We start from the raw sequence: 23,849 nt of genomic DNA, 5'->3' as shown, positions 1-23,849 counted from the left end.
CTGGCCCTCCCTACTCTCATCTACTGCCAGAGAGACATTTCTAAAATGCAAATCTAATCACATTATTTTGCTTAAAAGTCATTGGAAGCCCCACTTTGTTGTCTTTAGCAGAAGGCCAAATATGGCCTATAGACATGTTATGTTTTGCACTTACATCTAGAAAAAATTTAACATGAGTTTCTAACTATCAAAATCAGGAGCTTATATATAAAAATCTACATTTCTAGTCTTTCTTGAAAAATTAAAAAATCTGAGTAATCTGGCCCACATTTCCACCAGGCAACAATCTATTACTACTACCTAGTAGCTCCCCCTGTAGAAGGGAAATGCGTCCTGTAGTTTGCCAGCCCATAAGCTTTATTCTTTTACTTTACCTTCCCGGCTTCTAAAGACAGTTGATTCTCAAGCCCTGACCTTGAGAATAAAGGCTGAAAGTCTTAGCTCTTAGCATGATGGTTCATAATTTTCCTAACTTCCTCCCATTAATTCTTTTCAAAATTGTTGTATTTTATTTGGATGATTGCATTTCATTTCCTCCTGCCAAATTGTGATTTCCTGAGGACAGGAAGTATTTTTGGTTTATACTTTCATTCTCAGCCCTAACACAATTGCTTCTTTCTTTCTTTCTTTCTTTCTTTCTTTCTTTCTTTCTTTCTTTCTTTCTTTCTTTCTTTCTTTCTTTCTTTCTTTCTTTCTTTCTTTCTATTTATTTTGAGAGAGTGAGAGGGCGAGAGAGAGAGAGAGAGAGAGAGAGAGAGAGACAGGGCAGGAGAGGGGCAGAGAGAGAATCCCAAGTAGGCTCCACACTGTCAGTGCAGAGCCTGATGCAGGGCTCTATCCTATGAACCATGAGATCATGACCTGAGCCTAAATCAAGAGTCAGTCCACTGAGCCACCCAGGCACCCCCCCCCACTCAAACACAATTTCTAACACATATTAGGCACTCTTTGAAATTGATTTGAATGGTGTTTATTGTACCCTCACACCAATTTTTATGTGCCCATAGACTTGCTCAAAAGGCAATACAGATGAAAGTATCAACTCTCAGCACTATTGAAAAATCTTAAAACTTTATTCTCTACCACAAATGAATCACTAGAGTTATTTTGGTTTCCAAATAATCCATTGTAGTACTATGATGGTGTATAGTAGTTGTGGAATTCCTTCAACATTTTCAGTGTCTTGATCCTTCCATTCTTTCATGGGAGTGTGAAAATTGGGACTGCCCTGACAAGGTTATATGTTCAGTGTTCTGGAGAACACAGGGAAAGTAGGGCTTCCAATTGGCTCTGATTCTTTTCTTTCCAAGATACTGAAAGGCTTTTTGTTTGTGGGTATCCATCCATCAGTAAATATTAATAAATTTTCTGAACAGATATCCTAACCATTGCTGGTCATTAATGAGCATCTTAAACTGTGATTTCTTTTTTAATGTTTATGTATTTATTTTGAGAGAGAGAGAGAGAATGCATGTGAGCATGGGGTGAGAAGAGAATCTGAAGGAGGATCTGCTCTGTCATCACCAAGCCTGACACTAACACAGGGCTTGATCTCATGCAACCTGAGATCATGACCTGAGCTGAAATCAAGAGTGGGACACTTAACCGACTAAACTACCTAGGCACGTCTACACTGTGAGTCTTTAAGGTGTTTTTGAGAATGGTGGCTTTGGTTATTGGAGAATTATGTATTTAATTATGTATTTAATTCATCTGTGTTGATGATTAATGGAACTTTTATTGTATCTCTTTATGGTTGGATTAAAACATGACAGTATAAATGGGTTTATTGAATATATCTAAATCTAGGAGGAAAAGTTTATAGTGTTCTTTGTAATTAAATTGTCCCATTAGGGTTTGAGGATGGCCTTTCTTCTGCATATTTTAGTTCTCTTTTTCAGAAATGTCATATTGAACTAATTAAACACACACACACACACACACACATACACATATACACAATATCGCACAAAAGTATTTTTGCATGAAATAGAGGTAGCTGCTACTCATGTTAAAAAGAATCATAGATTGTTGTTGGCAATGAGAAAGAAGTCGTATTTAATCCAAGACAGGGTGGTTCCTCTAGGTTACTCACTGATGAGACAATAACAATGGAAAAATTTGCATCATTGCTCTTTTTTGCTCTCCGTTAAATTGTGAACAAATTCTTTTTGTGATCTTGTTTTTGTGTTGATCTCACAGGTTCAAAACATTCTGGGCTGATCTTTTTTCATTGATAGTTAATAGTGATGATGTTAGTTGTCTGCAAGAAATTGTTTTGTGTATATGTTCTAACTATAGTCATTATTTTCAGTACTCTCTGATTTTATTTTTAGATTTTGTTCTAGTATTTCTTTATTTTGTTATTTGCAATGTTCAGTCCATACCCGTGATGGGGGCTGGGGGTGGAAAGAACAAAAAGCCTGAAAAGAAGTAGTTCTTTTCCTAACTTTTTTTTTTTTTTTTTTTGGTCAGAAGATGTCCAGGGCATAATGGGAGAATATAGGAAATGAATTTAGGATATAACCATAGACTCTGTAAGGCTGCAAGTACTGAAATACTACCTGTATTAGAGTTTTCCAGAGAAATAAAGTCAATAGGTAAAGAGACATTGTAAGGTATTGGCTTACACAATTATGGAGCCTGAGAAGTCTCACTATCTGACATTGAAGTCTGGAGATCCAGCAAAACTGATGGTGTAGTTCAAAGCGCTGAAGGCCAGAGCGCTGATGGTGTAGATTCCAGCCCAGGCCTGAAGACTTGAGAACCAGAAGTACTGGGGACAGAAAAAGATCTGTGTCCCAGCTCAAGTTGGCAGACAGAAAGTGAACTCAGCTTTCATCTCCGTTTTGTTCTATTCTGGCCCTCAACTGATTGTTTAGAGTAATCTGTTTTACTCAATTGCACCAATTCAAATTCGAATCTCTTCCATAAACACTCTTACAAACACACCCAGAAATAATGTCTAACTGGCTCTCTGGGCATGCAGTGACCCTATAAAGTTGACACATACAGTGAATCATCACACTTTAGTCAGTCTTGCTATTGAGAGTCTGAATATGGTCCTATATGTTGGTATTTTGATAATATTTCGTGCTGCTACTATTATCCTGAAAATATACTTATCCTGGGATTGATGTCCTTGTGAAAAATATTGAATACTATACTAATGAGCACAGTTTTATAACACTTCTCATCATATATAATGGGTATATCCTATACGTCTCCTCCATATAAATCTCTTTGCAGAGGTGGACATTGCTTTATTCCTCTTTGTTGCTTTGATGTGTGTATTAGTATTTCATGAAAAGTTCCTCAAAAACGTTGGTTGAATTAAATTATAAGAATGAACAGTTCCTTGAGGCTATATGGTAGTTTATCTTCTTAAATACCATCTATATAATACCTGTGAACTAGGATAGATAGATTGGGCAGTAGCATTGTCCCAAGATTTTGAAGTTCAAAGATTAGTCACTGCTTGTTGGTAAGGGAACTTCATCTAGACTATAGTATTTATCTCATGTATATCTTGTTTTCCATTTAAGTACAAAGAATGTGGATAAAATATGGAAGGAAATCTGAAATTTTTAGGGTATTTTATAACATATTCTATTTTTCTTCCTATTTTTAGCTTTAGCTAAGAGGAAGATATGCATAGGAAGAAAGACATGGGTGAAGAACAATCAGAATTTAAATCTGATTGTCAGTCTTCCATAGACATTTAGGTCTAGGAATTGACTTACAGCCAATTTAATTGTTACATTGACAACCTCAGAATTTAGACTTTGAATTTATGCTCATTAAGCACAGATGTTGCTAAGATCTATAGTTGTTAAAAATGAAAATCTCAGTTAAACATATGTTAAATAATTTGTTTTTGAGGTAGCCAGTCTAATAGATACTCAACTGTGGAAAATATTTCTAGATTGTAGAGCCAAATTGGTCAGTTTTCTTAAGATCAGTAAGAGGAAGTGTATACAGATTTGAGGATAGAGGTATGTTAGGAATAACCATACAAATGAGAGTATTTGGGTTAAGGGGAAGGTAGGTACAGATTGGAAAACCACCTCTTTTGGCCACTCAGTAATGCCTGGTTTCTAGCTCCTGTGACTGCTGTATGATGAACTGAAATCTTAGCTCTGTCCAGTTTAGGAAAGCAACCTAACCTCATGGGAATGTCTTTGTTTTGCTTGCTTAAAATCACCACTTTGGTAATTCTAAGGGGACATGGAATATGACATTTACTGTCCTTTAGTACATAGAATCCCTTTGGGAAGAGTTTGTTTCAAAAGCCATCCTCATAATCAATCCTTATGTAATTTTTTTCTTTTTTTTGGCTTGTGCCTTGATCCAGTTAGTAATGCTTGGGTAGCAAATTTGAGTTTATCCAAAGCATGAATTTATAAAAGACTGCCATAAACTTGAAGCTCACCCACCTGTTTAAAAATTAAATAAACTCTTTGGAGCTACCTTTCCCAAAAGGAGCTCTGTATGTGACAGGCACACCAGGCATTGTGGCCTCCTTCTTCGGTCTATAGCCAAACACTGATTTATAAAATCATTGTAATTTTTAAAGAGTCTACATTCTACAGTTTTCTGAACTATTAAGGGGAATGCTTTTTTCTCCCTTAATAAATTATAACCTTGACAGTGGCAAAACATTTCTCATAGTTGAACATACGTCTTTGATCTGACCTTTTGAGTCATACAGAGAAAAATTATCCTTTTAAAAAATGTATGAAATACTCATTTTGCATCTGACATTATTTCCCCTTGGCTATAACTCTTCATATAACTCTGTATCTCACTGTATACTCTGTTTTCAGATTGCTACCCTTTCTTCCACTGTACCCTTACTTTAGTTTTAGGGATTTATCCCTTAGCACCCCATTGAATAAATTGAAATTATTATATTGTCAAAATACAGTAACTGCTATACCATTTGGACAGTTTTGGCAATGAGTAAGTATTCTCATTTGAGAGCTGCTTTATAAGAAGTAGGTCACAGAAATGCAACAACAGTATGCCAAAACAACTGATTTCTTTTGGATTTAACTAAAACTAGGTTTCTGCTTTTAATATTTGCTTAACAGCAAGGTGCTATTCTATGTAACATGACTTATTTACATAGTTACCACAAAACATTTGGTATTTCATGCAATAGCGACATTATTTCATTGAAACTAATTTTAGTACTGCAGTATTTCACAATTTTTGTCTGGCTACATTTTTACCTTGAGCTTTTAAAAGCTCAAAATTCATGGTTGAGTATGATGGTTTATATAGATTTTTCTTTTTATAATAAATTAATTTTTTTTTAAGTTCATTCATTTTGAGAGAGACAGAGACAACATGAATGGGGGAGGGGCAGAGAGAGGGAGAGGAAGAGAATCCCAGGCAGGCTATGCACTGTCAGCACAGAGCCCAGTGCAGGGCTTGAACTCACTAAACCTTGAGATCATGACCTGAGCTGAAACCAAGTGTCGAATGCTTAACCGACTGAGCCACCCAGGTACCCCTTTAATTAATTAATTAATTTTATTTGAGAGAGAGAGAGAGAGAATGAAGCGGGGAGAGGGGCAGAAGGAAAGAGAGGGAGAATCTTAAGCAGGCTCCATGCTTGGTGTGGAGCCTGCAGTGGGGTTCAGTCTCATGACTGTGAGATCATGACCTGAACCGAAATCAAGAGTCTGACTCTCAACCAGCTGAGCCACCCAGATGACCCTAGAGTTTTCTGAAATTAATCTATTAACATTGTAGGTCTTATACAATACTACTATTCTCAGGGCGCCTCAGTGGCTCATTTGGTTAAGCGTCCAACTTATGGCTCAGGTCATGATCTCATGGTTCATGAGCTCAAGCCCCTCTGTCAGCACAGAGCCTAGAGCCTGCTTCAGATTCTGTGCCTCCCTCTCTCTGCCCCTCCCCTACTTGTGCTGTTTCTGTCTCTCTTGAAAGTAAATAAAAACATATAAAAAATTTAAAAAATACTACTCTCTTTACATTTATGTAAAGCAGATAATCTTTTTGGCTTATCTTTGTATAACGTAGATTGCCTTGTACATAGACATAGTAGAAACTAAAGAAAGAATATTTCATTGAATTTCAAGTTTTCCCATAGGATTCTATAGAAATTTACTGACTATATACTTCATATATTTCTTATACTCTTTTAGTCTTAGAGCCAAGCTCAAAATCTGAATTTATTACTATTGGCCCCAGAGAGACTTTTCTGTTAACTGATATAATGCCTGTAACATACTAAGTACTCAATAAATGTCACTTATTATTATTAAAAAATGTTTTGATATAATTTGGTTTATTTCATCACATTGATGGAACATATTCTCTGAATATTTCTTTATTATTTGGAAGACATAAAAATGTTGATTTTTGGTATCCAGCATTGCTATAGAAATCCAGTGCCATTTCACTTCCTGATCATTCACATGTAACTTTTTTTATTGCTCTGGAATCTTTTAGTATTCTCTTTTTGTCCCAAATGTTCCAAAATTTAATGTTACATCTTGATATGAGTCTTTTTAAAAAATCCAGTGTATTGGGGCCTTAGTGAACTTTCTATCTGGAAATCTAAATATTTCAGTTCATATATTTCTTCTGCTTTTTAAATTCTTTTTCTGTTTTGTTTTCTCTTTTGGCTAACTCTATTATGTGGATTTTAACTGATCCTGTACTGTACTTTTCCTCTAATTTTCTTATATTTTCTCTTATTTTCCATCTATTTATTTGTGTGTGTGTGTGTGTATGTGTATGTGTGTGTGTGTTGTATGAATTTTATTCTTTGATACCTCAAGTCAGTATTATGGTTTCTTTTTGTTTTATATGAGCTCTACTACAGGGGAGAGTGCCCTGTGAGGACCCCAAGGAAACATGGGTCTCACCTTGTTGGAGTTCCTTCTGGTTGCTGTCTGCTTTCAGTCATTCTCCAATCCCTTGATAGGTTTTGTTTTTTGGTTTTGGGTTCAAAGTTAAACCCTCCAGGAGGGTTAGTCTAATACAACTTACTTTGCCATTACCTGAATTGGAACTACCTTAATGTTAATTCTTAATTACATTTTTCTTTGCAAGAAAATTCAGTTAAATATTGTGTTCCCATCCATTGTGCCCTTCACTTCTCAAGTACAAAAGATAATAATTTTTACACCCTATAGGCTGCTTTCCTATTGATTATTCACTTAAAAAAAAAAAAACCTTGAAAATTTAAAAATGTTATTTAGCCCAATAATTTGTTTTTATCTTGTCTCTAGATATGTAAGGGAATAGATCAAAGTAAATATTATTACTTTTCTGTATAAATATTTTGGATAGAGATTTATTTGCTAGAGATCTGCCATTGAATTACTATAAGTAAAGTTTTTTTAGGATTCTTAGTAAATATTTTTGAATGAAAAAAATGTGGCAGAAGAACTTTTAATCCATGGTTTAAAAAGATAATTATTGAACTTTAAAAATAGTTTGAAATAAATTCATAAACCATACAGAAAAATACGTGTATTTTGTCTTTTATGTCATATTGTATCATTTTATTTAAATTGAGAATTTAAAGATACTTGATACTGCTGTGATTTTTTTAAGGATCACTAGTTTGAGTATATTAGTTTATGATAATTGATTTTAAGGATATTGGAGTTATAGTTAACACAATAAGTTTTTATGAAAATATTTTGTGTCTAAAAAGTTTCCGATGTCAATATAATGACTTTTAACCAGTCATGCTATTTCATCAAAAACTATACTTCAGTGCTTTGGGGGTAGGATAGGGAGGGTTGGTTTACCTTAAGTTTCTGAAATTTTTAAACGACAAAAGGCCAGAATTTTATAATCAGAAAAAAATATATAAGATGCTACTGTTTTAATTTTCCTGGAGAATGTTATGAGAGACCTGAACAGTTGTTCCTTAACAGGATAAACTGATTTAAGTTCAGAAATAAATGATCTATGACATTTTATACTATGATTTATTAACAGTTACATTTCCGAAGTGTCCCATAGCATGATATTTTATCGTAAGTTTTGTCCAGTGTTCTCTTGCTTACTGTTTCTGTGAGGCCTTGAAAGCAAAGCGACAGCAGTGATCCCAGCCCCAGTGAGATTTTTCTCTGTCAATAGTCGCTCTGGAATGCTACTGGGTAAAAGTAATCACTTGTTTTTAAAAGAGAAATCAAATTCTTACTGACTTAAGAGAACGGAGGTTTTTGTGCCCTTACGTGCTCTTTCTATTGTGGTTCATTTGCAAAATCCTTCATGATCAGTGCTTAGATATGTAAAATCTTCTATAGGAGAAGTCATTATTTTGAATACAGCAATCACCATTGCTTGTGCTGGACCCACTGAAAATAAATTTCAGTATTGGGATTTTAAAGTAGAGATTTCTGGGGTGCTTGGGTGACTCAGTCGGTTGGCCATCTGACATCGACTCGGGTCATGATCTCACGGTCCCTGAGTGCGAGCCCGTGTCGGGCTCTATGCTGAAGGCTCAGAGTCTGGAACCTGTTTCAGATTCTTTGTCTCCCTTTCTCTTTGCCCCTCCCACACTCTTGCTCTGTCTCTGTCTCTCTCAAGAGTAAATAAACATAAAAAAAAAACAAACCTTTTAAAATAGAGATTTTAAGGTTCCCGTATACCGTATAATTGTTTTGATGTGACAAAAGTATCAAAAATAATAAAAAATAAGACTAAGCAGTTGAATTTCTATTTTTACCTATAGATTATTTGATGATCTTATCAGCTGGAGTGTAGGGAGTCTGATTAAAAATAAAACGAACAAACAAACAAACATAAAACCCCAAATAAACAATGAGAAACTTAACCAAAGGACATAAAAATAACCAGTGATTAGATGGAGAAACATAATGGTCCTAAATGGAGGAATTGCACTGTTAATTCATATTGGAAATAAGTTCATTCCTTATAAAATAATTTGAAAATGAATGTAATTCCAAGCAAAGTTCCTAGTAATTTTTAGTTGCTTTTTTCATTTGTTTTTTGCCTTGTCTGAAATTCACAGTCAAAGCTCTTGGGACATATTTGGCAAACTAGACAATACAATGCTGAAAAGGAATTGTGCGATGGAACTTACTGTCTTTAATAATAAAACCTATTATAAAGCTATGATAATTAAAAGAGCATTCTATCACTAGTAAAAGAATAGTGACTGATGAGACTGAATAGGAAACTCATTTAACTATACATAAATATGTATTTTCTGTTTTTCAACACTTTTTTTAAGGTTTATTTGTTTATTTTGAGAGAGACAGAGATAGCATGAGTGGGGGAGGGCTGGAGAGAGAGAATCCTAAGCAGGATCTACTTGCCAGCACAGAGCCTGACAGGGGGATCGAGCTCACAAAACTGTGAGATCATGACCTCAGCCAAAGCCAAGGGTTGGATGCTTAACCCACTGAGCCACCCAGGTGCCCCAGTAAATATGTAGTTTCTAATAATGGTGGCATTTTATATCTATAGGGAGAGAATAGATCACTGAATAAATGGTGAGAAAACATTTCTTATGTATTTGGAGAAAGAAATTAAAAATTAAAATATAGGGAATAGTTACTTCTCTGATTTGTAAAGACCTTAATTGGAAACTTTTTTTTTTAAGATTTTATTTTTTAAGTAAACTTATCCAGTGTAGGGCTTGAACCTACAACCTAGAGTCAAGAGTTGCATGCTGTACCAACTGAGCCAGCCAGGCACCCCAAAGGAAACTGATTTTAGGTTTTAAATACATTAAAATGTAAATGCTATAGAGCATTACTTACAGAAGTAATATTCCAAACCAAAAAAATATTTGCAGCATTGTTACCAAGTATTCACTCAGTTAATGAACATATTTTGAATCCCTCTTGTGAGCATGGGGAAAGGAGACAATAACCATGTATAAATAAAATGATGTAAGATGATGAGAACTGCTGTAGAGATCATAAAATATTGTTTTTTTTTTAATTTTTTTAATGTTTGTTTATTTTTGAGACAGAGACAGAGCATGAACGGGGGAGGGGCAGAGAGAGGTAGACAGAGAATCTGAAACAGGCTCCAGGCTCTGAGCCATCAGCCCAGAGCCCGACGCGGGGCTCGAACTCACGGACCGCGAGATTGTGACCTGAGCTGAAGTCGGATGCTTAACCGACTGAGCCACCCAGGCGCCCCTAAAATATTGTTTCTTAATACTTGTACTGTTGGCATTTCTTTGTAGGACTATTTGGAGGATTCTGGAATGCTTATATCATAGTTAGGGTAGTCAAGAAAGTCTCTAGAGGTAACATTGAACGGAGCCTTGAATAAAATATAGGAGGAAGCCATATAAAATTCAGGTAGAAGAACATTCTCGAGGAACATGCAAAGACTGTTAGTTTCCTGTTACTGTTGTAACAAAGTACCACAAACTTTGTGGTTTCCTTTTTTTTTTTTTTTTTTTTTTTTTCCAGCATCCAGAAGCTGTCAGCATTCCTTAGCCTTTGTCCACATCACTCCAGAGTCTGTTTTTATCATCACAGTCTTTGTTCAGTCTTATCTCCTACTTTCCCCTTATTAGCACCCTGGTGATTACATTGAGCCACCTGGATAATCCATGATAATAGCCCCATCTCAGGATCCTTGATTTCATCACATCTGCAATTTTCCATATAAAGTAATATTCACGGATTCTGGGCATTCGGATGTGGGTGTCACGGGGTGGCAATTATTCATCCTACTAGACCCTGATACACTATATTCATTTTTCATTGCTATGGTAACACATAACCACAAACAATAGCTTAAACATCATAAATTCACTATCCCATGTTTCTGTAGATTAAAGGTCCAAAACAGGTAATCTCAGCTAAAATCTATGTGTCTTCAGGACTGTGTTTCTTTCTGGAAGTTCTATAGAAGAACCCCATTGCCTTACCTTTTTCCATCTTCTAGAATCCACCCACATTTTGGTTCATGGTGTCCTTCTGTCTTAAACGCCAGAAATTTTGCATCTTTCTGTGCCTCTTTTCAAATTACATGTCCTTCTGATGGTACCTGAGAAAGGGAGTTCTCTGATTTTAAAGATTTATGTGAATAGATAGAGCTGACCCAGATAATCCACAATAGTCTCCTCATCTCCAGGTCTATGTCTTTAACACATTTTCAAAGTTTCTTTTCATGTAGAAACTAATATATTCACAAGTTGTAGGAAGTAGGGTGTAGACAGACATTTGGGAGGAGCACCATTACATTTGGGAGAAGCTGTCTATTACCTATGGGAATAATTGACCTGGTCAAGTATATAAAGAAAGCAAGTGGCTAGCAATAGCAAAGTTAGGGGAATGGTGAGAGCTGCAATTAGGTAGTCATGGGCCAGATTATAAAAAGCCTTTTTATACATTGGAGTATTTAAGAGAAAATGGGATGTAATAAAATGAGGAAACAGATCGATGCTATGCTAAAGAGCTTTCTGGGATGATAGATTCTAGATCTGTGCTATCTAATACAGCAACTACTAGCCCCATGTGGCTATTGAGCCATAAAATGTGGCTTGTGTTACTGAGAAGCTCAGTTTTTAATTCTAGTCAATTTAAACTTTCATAGCCCATGTGTAGGTAGTAACTGTTGGAAGCAGGACAAATACTACATATATTTTTGGAGAAATTGTGCTATGATAGAAACAAATGAACAGTAGCTAGAATCAGAGAGATACGGCATTAAGAAGGTTTTGTTTTGTTTTGCTTTTGTTTTTAGACCGGTAATATTAAAGCATATTTGTACTACGTATTGTTGAGTAACAGGTTATCACAAACTTGGCAGCTTGAAGCCATACACATTTATTAACTCATGGTTTCCATGGGTTAGAAATTCAGGCAAGGCTTTGTTAGGATGTATGAAAACTGCAATCAATCAAGGTTTTGGCCAGAGCTGGAGTCTCATCTTAAGCTGAAGGGTCTGTTTTTAAGGTCATATGGATGGTAGCGCAATTCAATTCCTTGTAACCTGTTGGATTGAGGGCCTCAGTTCCTTGCTGGCTGTGATGGTTAATTTTATGTGTTTACTTGGATGGGCTAGGGTGCCTAGATGTGTGGTCAAACATTATTCTGGATGTTTCTGTGAGGAGGTTTTTGGATGAGGTTAACATTTAAATTAGTGTACTTAGGATAAAGCAGAGTGCCCTCCAAATAAGGGAGGGCTACAGTCAATCAGTTAAAGGCCCGAATAGCACAAAAGACTGACTTCGCCAGAACAAGAGGGAAATCTGCCAACAGATTTCATTGAGTCTTCCTAGACTTTCAGCCTGCTGGTTCACCCAGCAGATTTTGGACTTGCCAACATTCATAATCATGTCAGCCAATTACTTAGAATTAGTCTCTTCTTATATATATAAACGTCTTATTGTTTCAGTGTCTGTAGAGAACCCATCTAATACACTGGCTGTTGGTCAGAGACCTCCCTTGGTTTTTAAATGATTATTTGCCAGCTGTCACTCTTGGTTTCCTGCTGCATGGGCTTCTCCAGCATGGCTGCTAGCATCATAAAAGCCAACAAGGAAAGAGTCCCTTAGCAAGATGGCTTTTACAATCTTATATAAATTAATCATTGAAGTGATGTGTGTCACCTTTGCTGTATTCCGTTTATTAGAAGTAAGACACAGACCTGCCCACACTCAAGGGGAAAGGATTACACAGTATGAGTACTAAGAGTTTGAGATAATCAGGGGCAGTCTTAGAGGAAATGCTGTGTACTATTTAAGTAGTCATTATCCTTCCTATAATCTTCCAGTGGCTTTTTGTTAGTTAGAATTCTCAACTTCTTGCTGCAGCCTAAAAAGCTCTATGTGATCTAGCCTCCTGTACCTTTTCCATCCCATCTCCTGTGTTCTCCCCCTAAGTTTTTGCAAGGTCTTATTTCCTGACTTCCGTATTTAAAGATATTCTGCCCTCTAGTCACAACCTCATTACCTGTTTTATTTTCTTCATTGATTCTACAGCTGTGTGAAATTATAATCATTGTGTGCCACCAACTCTTTCCATTGAAAAGCTCCAAGAGAGCAGACATTGTTTTCCTTTCTCACATCAATGTCTCCAATGCCTCGTACATAGTACCAAAATGTCTGAAGTATTCTGTGTTTCACTGTATAAGAATGGGGATACTAACCTGAGTAATATGTAGCTTCTATTCCTTTGCAGCTTTTAGCCTACTACAAAAAAAAAAAAAGAGTAAATACTGTAGTGCTATGATAGATGTCCATACTCACTCACGAGACCACCCAAGTATAGCTGAGTGAATGGTGAATGTCTATTGGAAAATGCAGGGAGGAGCTAGTTGAGTAGTGAGAGGGATGAACAATGAATTCTGTTTTGGCATTTGAAGTTTGAAGTTTGTGTAGGTCATCCTGCTGTCACCCTTCCAAAAGGGAGTTAACTGTGTATATAAGTCTGGGGTTTAGGATAGGCCCCCATCTACAGATACACATTTGGCAGTTTTCAGTTTATCTGTAATAATGGAAGCTGTGGTTGTGGATAACCCTATAACTATGGAGAAAAAAGAAAAGTAGGTCAAGAGACCATGCCAAGAAATATTACCATTTCACGTCCGAGTGGAGGATAGAAAAACATACCGCACACATATGATTAGATAAATATTATGAGATTAAAAGACTGTCAGGGAATCCAAGGCATGATGTATTAGCACCTAATACCAAAAATAAAGTAACAGGCAAATAATAAACAACTCCTGCCCTCAACCCCTCTCCCCAATTCAGTTACTATAAGAAGATTTTCAGTTGATTCTAAAACCATGTGTAGTATAATTTTTCATTGTTAATATTAAGTCTTAATTAGGCTGGGATAAATCTAGATTTTACTGTATTTCCCATGAACTAAAAGACTCATCATCTGGTTTAAGACAGCAGTGGAATGAACATTTATAGTTATTCAAAGTAGAAGTAACTTCTGAGATTTTCTTACTACACACGCTTTTGGGGTTTTTGTTGTCAGGGGTTCTCTAACGTCCACCAATGATTTTTGCAGTTACGAAGACCAAAATAAGACTTCTTAGATGATACTTAATATATGAAAGCATATAGCATGGCCTTAGAATTCTAATAATTTTGCAACACTAGAATTTGAGTTCAGTATATTTCTCACTTTTAGATTATTGCATTTTGATTGTAAGAACCTATGGGATCTAAAATATGCAGAGGCTTGCTTGATCATACAATCATCTTCAGACATTTAAACATTTTTTTTTTAATGAGCTGTAAGAAATTACAAGGAAATAGTTGGAAATGTGAGATTAGTGGTCTCACGGTATATATAACTGTCTTATCTTTTTAGAAGAAGTCCTTATTGGTATTCTTTTCTAAGTTCTAGAGAGTTTAGAAGAGAAATCTGACCAATTGTCAACTTAGACATATTACTGCTTTAGGAAGTACATTTGTAGTGTTGTTTATTTAAATACGAAGTAAACATTTCAATAGTCCACTAAACCAAAGGGTTCATGTTACAAATCTTTGTAAAAATATATTTGATCCAAAATATGAGCAAGTGATAATTAACATAAGTAGACCAAAGTAATACAGTTCAGCTTCTTTTTTGTTATTTAACTTGACTGATTTCCTGTATTACTGGATTTTGGAACTGTGTATTATCAAAGCTACATATATGTACCTATGCATTTGTCTTTTACCTGTTTTACTAACTTGTTATGTGTCTTGCCCCTGCAAGTTCTGCTGTATTAAAAAGGGGTCATACACTGTCCAGGGCCTGGACCTTCAGGAGGTGTTTTTGGAGACTATGTATTTGTCTAAAATAGTCAAAACATTCTGTATTATAAACTATAATGAGCAAGCTTTACTTTTTTACTGTATACATATCTAGATACATTTAAACTTTTCTCTGATAGGAATAAATTTAAAAACACATACTGAAAAGAAATGAGGTCCTATCTGACCATCATTTATTTGCCTAGCAATAACATCAAGTATCTTTTTTCCTCCTTTTCCTTTAGCTTTATATTTTGGTTCCTGGGAGAGTAGCAAAGATTACTTCTGCAAGATAACTTAGACTACTTTGATAATGTATCAAAGCTCAGATTCTTTAATTGATGTATTCTAAGCAGAATATCAACTCACACCTTGACAACTCTCCTCTCCCCAGAAACATTCACAGTAGCCACAAACGATTCCCCAGGAATTGGTTAGTAGTTATTCACAGTATTTATTTTGTATATTTTACTAATGTTATATATTCTCTTTCATCTGGCCACTGGAAAGAACCTGAACTCTGAGTATATAACTTTTCTTCTAAGAAATAACTTGAATATTTCAAGTACATTTCTCTTCTTTGATTGAATTTCTAGATACTTCTTGTATATTTCCATTGTTTAGAATAACATGTTCACACCATTTAAAGGTCCAAAAACTAGTGAATATAATTAGAAAGTAGAAACAGAAAATAGTTGCTTATTCCTAAGAAGAAATGACATTTTAGGTTTATACTAAAGTGAATAGCCAAGAAAAGATTTAAGAGTTCTCTTTTGGAATTTGAATATATAAGCGTAAATGGTATTTTGAAAGAAGTTGCTTGTTATTAGTCATTTAGAATTTGTCCCTTCTTCCTTCTCTAATATAGAAGATTAGGAGGCTGGGCCTGTGTTTATTTGTGCATTTGTATTTTACCAAATAACTTTATTCAGGATCAACGTGTGGCATGAATTCATTATCCCTTTGTCATTGTTGAAACTTTCAAATGATGAAAAACTCTCCCCTTCTAAAAATGTCCATCTTAGTCAAAGCTAGCTGACAATTTTGATAATGAGGAAATACAGAGTTAGTTTGTGGGTTTACGCTTTACTGATAATGTAATCTATTACCTAACAGTAAGCTTAACTTTTCTTCTGTTTTGTATCAACTCAAAAAGTTATATTCTATAGGTTATCTTTATCTTTATTTTTTTAGGTTTGTTTATAGTAGCAGATGCTTCAAAAAGTAAATGCTAAAATTTATTTTCTTTTTTTTGCCCTCAGATCTACTTTCAATTTATGTATGCTTCACACACATAAAACTTTTTAATTTAAATTCCTCTGCTTATAAAAGGACTCATATGTGAAAACTGCAAATGTTTTTACGCCATTTGATTCTAAGTGTATGAGAAATAAATAAATCAGATGTGACAAATAGTCTGAAATAATTTCAACTGAATAAATAAAAATTCTTAACCTTTTCTAGGTCTCTTTTGGTAAACATTACTTCAGTTGCTTAATTTTGCTTACATATATAAGCCTATTACAACTTCCTGTACTCGTTGAAATAAAGACAGTTTTTCTTAATCTGACTTACCTTCTTTTGTTAGGAAACAGGAAAAGGTGAGATGAAACAAATTGAAGAATTAAGCAGATGTATCTGATCTGCTTGGGTCTCAAAAACACATACAAATACATATGCTTTTTTTTTTTTTTTTTGGTAGCTACCACAGTACTACTTAGTCCTTTCAAATGTAGTGTAATACTGAAGAATATTAATATTCTTTGCTTTTCTTTACATTTTAAGTGACTATAAATGAATGCTTTTCAACAACTAGGAATTATCAGTATTTAAGCCTTCTGGCAGATTTTCTGTGGTATTAAGACATCTATTTATGCTTTCTATCTGAAAATTGAAAGCAAATTAGTAAGCACAATTTATCCATAACAGTTTACTTTGTGGAGTTAAACACCTGAATGTTCCTAAATTATTTCTAAATGATCCTAAAAATTCCTAAATGGCCCTAAATATTCCTAAATCATATAAATTAACTGAAATGTCTTATAAAATGCTACCTATTATAAATATTGGATATTCACTTCACTGACTTGCAGCTTTATTTGTACATTGAATAATAAGGATTTTTTTCTCAGAATTATCAATCACTGTTAAATACTTCTCAGTTTGAATATAACACGTTTATAGAAACAATCTTTTGAAAAGCGAGACATTTTAGAAACGTTCCTATAGATGAGTGTCATAGTAGAAATTACTGATCTAGGAACCCAAAAAATACCAAAAACAACTAAAAACCCTCAGTTTCATTCCCACTTCTGCCCCAAACTCCATCCTGTTAGAATCTCTCTTCAGAGTTATGTGTGGTTTCTGAACCTAATTCTTGCTCTTACTAGTTTGTTAATTAGGATATCCTTTAATGTCAGGAAACAGCGTAACAGCATTGCATAGTATGATTGTGACTTTATTCCTTCAGTATATTAGATTACTGCTCTGAACCTCAGTTTACTAATCTGTAATGTGGACATAATAGTTTTGTTTTGGTGATGATTAGAGGAGTTTGTATTTGTGTTATGCTTGAGTTAAATTTCAGCTGCAGGGCATAGTAACTATATAGTAATTATTATTTTTAAAATCTTATTTTAGCTGTTGCAATAATTTTAATTTTACTAGTAAGAATATTTCTGATTAAATCACTATATTTCAGGATCTTTATCTACCAAATGAGGAGAAGCTGTTTTCCCTCCTAAATTCCATATATATAATGAAACTGTATTAATACTATTTTATTATGTGCCTTTCAGTAGAGAATATATCTTCACAAGTCTTACCTTTATGAAGAAGTACACAAACTTGACATTTGATATTATTGTTTGTAATTTATAGTAACACATTATTGGTTTTTGATACATAAGTAAGTACCGGGTTTATCAGTTTCCTGAAACCATGCATGTCTCTTAACTATTACTAAAATTTTGCTCTTTATTTAGAAATAGATTATGTAGTTATTCTATTATCATCACTATTAACAGAAACTACAGTATAAATCTCTGTGTACAATTCCTTTTCTTACTTTGAGTAGGGACTTACATTAAGTTGTAGCAAACAAATGGTTGTATGCTTATATGTACTTAGTTGTTTTCTTTTCTAGTAGGAGGTGGGAGAGTGATTTACCACTTATACAAGTTATTCTTGGGTTATATGTTGTTTTCTATGATAAATTTCAGTAAGAAGGTAGGAAATTGCCCAGTTTTTCTTCACTATATTTATATTTGATAAATGCACTGTATTTGAATCTTACACTTTCTTCCCTCTCAGAAGAAATGATGTATATTTAAAACTGCGTTGCTTGATTTTGATCTTCTCCCCTAACTAATAATGTTTTCCTTTTGTTCTAGTTTAGACTTGGTTCCTTCAATCTAGAGAAAGTTGCAAGTCCAGCTGAGGTCATTAGGAAACTTATTTGTGATTGCCTGGACACCATTGCGGAAAACCAAGCCAAAAATGAGCACCTGCAGAAGGAAAATGAAAGGCTTCTGAGAGATTGGAATGATATTCAAGGACGGTGTGTGCTAATATTCTTGTATTATAAAAATACTAAGCTCTTTATATTGCTATAGCTTTATGTTAATGATTTGTAAGCTTATAATATATATGTAGACTAGCCTGTATTTAAAGTAAACTCTCTACTTAATATGATTAAACCAAACTATTGGTTATTACTGTACATTATAGTAGTACATTAACACTTTCTGGTCATTAGTACTTGGTGGCATCAGCACACTAACAAACAGTAAGTGGTAATCAGGCAGTGAGAATCAGAATCCATTAATATTAATCAAAATTTAGGATGTTGATATTTGAGATTTATTTCAAATTATAGGATTAATAGTGAATATAAAAGAGACATGAAGTGTTAGTATGCACAATTGATTTCTTATTGGAATGTCTACACAAATGGTAACTATTTCAGATGCTGTGCACTTTGGCTCCTGATAGAGACTTATTTTACTCGCTGAAAATTCATACTACTGACATTTTAAAAAGATGCAAGATAAGACCTTTGGAATATATTATTTTCCTGATTTTGCCTCTTAGTTTTTAAACAATGAAAAAAGTCACTTTTCTTCTCTATGCATTTTTTCAAGTATAACATTCATAATCTAGGCTGCTCCAGAGGTATTTTTTTATTACTCTGTTATGTAAAAGATGTTTGAAGGAAATAAAATGTATGTTGTGAACATTTGTATGTCTACGGAGACATTATCATATGCATGTGTCTGTACATATATACATGGTGACATCTGAAAGAGTTTTATGGAATGTATATAATAATGAATGTTATCATTACACCCATTATATCCAGTAGATGATTTTTTATCTTTCATTCAAACCAGTAGCTCTAAAACATAAGAACAATTTGCTAACTTAGAGTCTTTTCAGGACAACCCCTAAGATTGTTTTATGGGGACATTGGTAAGTAAATGTGAGAGTACATGAAAAATGTGAAGGGTTTACTACTGTCAGTGTATGTTTGTGAAAAGGATGTTGACTAGATGAAATTATGTTTCTACACATTCGAGTAATGCAGGATATGTAAACTTAACACCTAAAACTTGGTTATATTTGGCTCTCAGTTATTATATTAAGAAAGTATCTTTTTTCTTTTATCTCTGAATTAATACTTATCTCCAATTACATAAAAATGAGACCAAAAAAATTGTAAATATTAAGAAACCAAACGGACAAATAAGTTAATTTTGATCTTCCTTATCTCCTTAAAATCATGTTAGTATGAATCACTATCATATATCTGTGCTAGAAATCACGTTTTGGAGTCTATATCTATAGTTTGGATATGCTTTTCTATTTTACATACAAAATAAATCAAATTAAAGGAGATGTACTGTGGTTGTGATAAGCCATTGTATTTAAAACTCAGAATACCCTCAGGATGATAGGAAATTTGATCCACAAATTGCTCACAAAAATGCAGACTGGGTACTTGGTACTTGAACAAATTGCTTTAAAATGTCTGCCAGAGGTTGAAAGAGGTATTATCTCATCAGTATTCAACACACTGCCATACACTGGAAAGCAGCAGGGAACAAAGATGAGACAGTGGAGACAAATGCACCCTGTGCTGTAAGACAGTGGGGGAGGGGTGTATACAACATGTAGCCCACAGATGCTTGATTTGCTATTTTTGAACTACCCAGAAAGTGCTTTTGCATTATTGTGGCAAAAGGTTTCCCATTTGATCAGAAGCACAACCATATCTCTCATCACTAGTCTTATTATGTTCCGGCTCTTCTTTTTGTGTAAATACTGGGTCACATATTTTCCTCAGGGGTTGAAGATATGTGTCATTGGGGTGCCCTCCTCCCCCTCAAGCAGAGGAAAGTTAGCCTGCTCCAGAGAATTCTAGGCTCTTGATTATTAGATTAGATTAGTAGCTTTATCTATTTCCCAAATTTCTCAAATGGTTTTATTTTCTATCAGAGGAGAAAGTGGCCATTTTAAGGAGCTATAAATATATCATGGTTTTGGCCATGCAGTACTTTCTTAAGTGTTCTCTCTCTAGAGCCTTAGTACAGTGGAAAATGAGCAAAGAACTTACATCTCCAGTTTTCATAAAGCAGTGGTACTGATCAAGAGTCTTTAGAGAAATTAGAAATAGGTTGTGAACATACTAAGTTAAGTAACTGAAGACACAGAAGCTAGAGAATCATTAGAGTGGGCACTGTTGTGTTAGGCCTGGACACAGTTCAGTTTTCTGGGTGGCCTCTGATGCTCTTATATCAGTGTCCATCCATGTTCCAATCATTTCTTCCCCATCATTGTTTCAGACTGTGTATGCATGGGAGAGCTAAGGGGATAAGCAGCACAAAATAGATGCTGAGAATTCCCTTAGAGGGTATGGTAGATAGGTCTGAAATAAATTTAATACACAATAGGATATTAATATGAGCAAAAGGCAGTCATATACACATGTGCTTGTACCATGGAAAATGTTAATGACATGTTAAGAAGAGAAATGTGAGTTACCAAAAGGAGGAATAGAGTGCCAGTTTTTGCAAAGTATATCTTTAGATAGAAAATATGTAGAGGGAGAAAATTAAATCTTAATAGTGTATGTCTGGAATTGTGGATTAAATTTCTTTTTTTACTTTGTGGGGATTTTTTTGCATATATTTTGTTATTTAAAAATGTATAATTATAATCAGAACCAACTCTAAAGCTATTTCCATTTGGGATGACAGTAGAGAATAAATGAAATTTGAATAAGGAATGAGGAATTACAGTATGAGTAAAAAGAATGAGCTTTAATGTACAGACTTTTAACATATATATTTGCTATTATTTTTTATTAACTGTTTACTAATTGCAGTCTTAGCTCCATTTTGAACAAGTGACATTACTGGATCAATTTAATTTTGTGTAGTTTAGATAAAGGAGAAAACATTAGAAATATTATATGCCAGTCCTTGGGTTATTAGCTGTAATTAGTTCACTTGTTTTTCCTATTTAATTTCAAATACAACTCTCAAGCTCTATATTACTGAATAGGTCTTTTGTTTGCATTCAGACATCAAGTTAGAAACTCTCCAGCTTTATTCTGAGTTACAGTTATTAAACCTATAATTGGAGGCAGTTCTCAGCAGATTGAATGGGGTTGACACTCACGGAATCATTAGAATAGAAGAGACCTTGAAAGCTCTTTTACTTTAACTCTCTGCCTTCAAGCTAGGATCACATTATATCCAGATGAATTCAGTCTGATTTTTAAACACCTCAGGAGATAGCTTCAACTCCCCTTGGTAGCCTATTATAATGTTTAAGAACAGTCACAGTCAGAAAATTCTTCCTTCCATCTCTTGGTAATCTGAGTCCTTCATGGTATAGTTGAAGGCCATTTCCTCTTGTTCTGTCGTCAGAAAGGATGAGGAACAGCTGTTTACCATCTTCTTCAGTACTTAAAGGCTTATTAAATCTCTTTACCACTGCTTTCTTTTCCAGTTCTTTTTAGTATTCTTTGTCCTCTGAACTCTATTCACATTTTCTTTTGCTGTACAACCCTGACCTAGATATAAATTTGGCCAGAGCTGATTGGAAATACAAGAGTTACTGCACTATTTCTGAATACCACATGTTCACATTTATGTGGCTGCTGTTTTATTTTGGGTTATCATTTAATCTGTTTTATTTTGGATTTTGTTTTTGCATGAAATTCCCTTGTTTTTGCTCTTATTTTTGTTATGTTTTGATGTTCTTCTTAGATTCTTTGTCTTCCTGTGCAGAAATATTTTATTTTGAATATTCAGTATTTTCCCCAGACGTCTTTATTTTTTTATTTTTTTAAATAACTGTTTTTTGACGAAATTTATAGATATGTCAGTCCTAGGGTAATAATTAACCTTAGCATTATTGTTCTGTTGTCCTAGTCAGTGTTGAAAGGATGAAACATCATTACTCCTTTGCTGTTTGATATTGTCTTTGGTTTCATTAGGTTTGGCTTTTGCTTAGAGATCTAGTTGGAATCTAGTTGTATGTGAGTTCTCCTTTAGTATCACTGACTTAGCAATGAATCCCATGTCTCTCCTGCACTAAATGGCCTCATGTTCTAATACCTGTCTAGTTCTTTCTGTGGAAGGTTGACAGGAGGCAAGTAACATGGAAGGCATAGTAACATCATAATGCTGTAAGAGAGAATTGGCATCAAAAATGGGATGGGGCAGATGGTATATACCTCTTAGTTACTGAATATTGAATAGAAGGATAGTGTTCTCTAAATTTGTTGATAAATTAATAATTAAGAGTAAATTTATGTCCTGAAACTGTTCACATTAATACTCTCTCCTCGTCAACCCCCACTTCCTAGTTTTGTCTAGGAAGTGACATCCAGTTTGATAATCAGAAGTTTAGTTGCCAGAAAATCCTTAAGGTTTTCTAAAACCAAGCGAAGTGAAGTCATGGGATGCCATTTATTCTGTTGTGTGCTCTCCCATCACAGACATGTTAACTTGGACAGTGTAGTTGTGATACTACTCATTAGGATTGATGGTATTCTTTACAAAGATTATATGATATTTTATTTTGATATTTTCATTTAAATCCATATGTTATACTAAATATTAATTTTAATAAAGGTTTTGAAATGTGCTTGATAATTGTTACGTGCACAGAATCTTTCAATTAAGAATTATTGAAGTGACTTATATGGAGATGAAGTATGCATTTAAATCAGGTAAATAACTAATTGATTACTGTTCCTAAAACTTTATATAATATACAAGATTTTTATTGTACATTCTTATAATTGATTTTTACTTTGCCTTTGTTTAAAGTATTTTATAATATACTCAAGTATTTTAGTGGTACATATATTCTACTTGTCTCTTAAAATTTTTGTTATGTTACATTAGAAAGTAGTTCAAGAAAATTATGTAGAATGTTTATATAATGCTTTGCATATGAAATAAAAATGCATTGACATATCCCTGCTTAAAATAAGCCATCAGTATTACCAGCTCCTCTTCAGCTTTGGCTCTGTTTTTTTTCCCTACACCTTTTGGTATACATCTTTCTCAAAGAGGTTTGCTTGGTAAAAGGAGTACTGTTGTATTAACATTTACCACAGATTTTTTAGAAGCTGAAGCAGATCAAAAATGTTACTATTACAGTGGTGAACAGCTGTTAAAGAGTGAAAAATAACTTCAGAATCACTGGTTCTCCATTTCCTTATAAGATGTCCATAGTAACTCCCTTACTTTATTCATTTTTCTGATAGCTGCTGCTCATCTCTCGAATGCCAAACACTGTGTTAGGCACTGAGGATAAAGCAGTCAATAAAACACACCTGCACCCTGCCTTTATGGAGTTGACAGCCTTGGCAATGACTATACTGTAAGAGTGCTATAATTACTCCCAGAAATTATACTACTTTTTGTTCCTTTTCATTCCATAAGAGGCCCTAATTCTTTACATCTCTAGATAGGTAGGTTGTTGAAAGCATAAGGACATATATATCAAAGGTATCAAATTTTGACATTTTTGTTTCTAAGTTTTCACTGAAGAAATTATATCTGAAATATATACACATAAATAC

The 23,849-nt window shown here is 34.2% G+C and overlaps 1 protein-coding gene across 9 annotated transcripts in view; it reads left to right on the top strand.

The window, feature by feature from the left end:
- XRCC4 (X-ray repair cross complementing 4) overlaps window positions 1-23,849 on the top strand; it is a 315,887-nt gene that overhangs the window by 68,549 nt on the left and 223,489 nt on the right. For all 9 annotated transcript variants that reach the window (XR_009261112.1, XR_009261113.1, XR_009261111.1 and 6 more), the window contains exon 4: window positions 18,139-18,305. Coding sequence is in view for 4 of the 9 variants with exons in the window: in XM_058727965.1 (XP_058583948.1) it covers window positions 18,139-18,305 (167 nt within the window). In the remaining 5 variants the exon portion in view is untranslated. The remainder of the gene's footprint in view (window positions 1-18,138; window positions 18,306-23,849) is intronic.

The sequence above is a fragment of the Neofelis nebulosa genome, chromosome 1, assembly GCF_028018385.1.
Source record: "Neofelis nebulosa isolate mNeoNeb1 chromosome 1, mNeoNeb1.pri, whole genome shotgun sequence".
In the NCBI taxonomy this organism is placed as follows: Eukaryota; Metazoa; Chordata; class Mammalia; order Carnivora; family Felidae; genus Neofelis; species Neofelis nebulosa.
The sequence above is the reverse complement of the archived record's forward strand: the minus strand, read 5'-3'. Positions and strand labels throughout refer to the sequence as shown.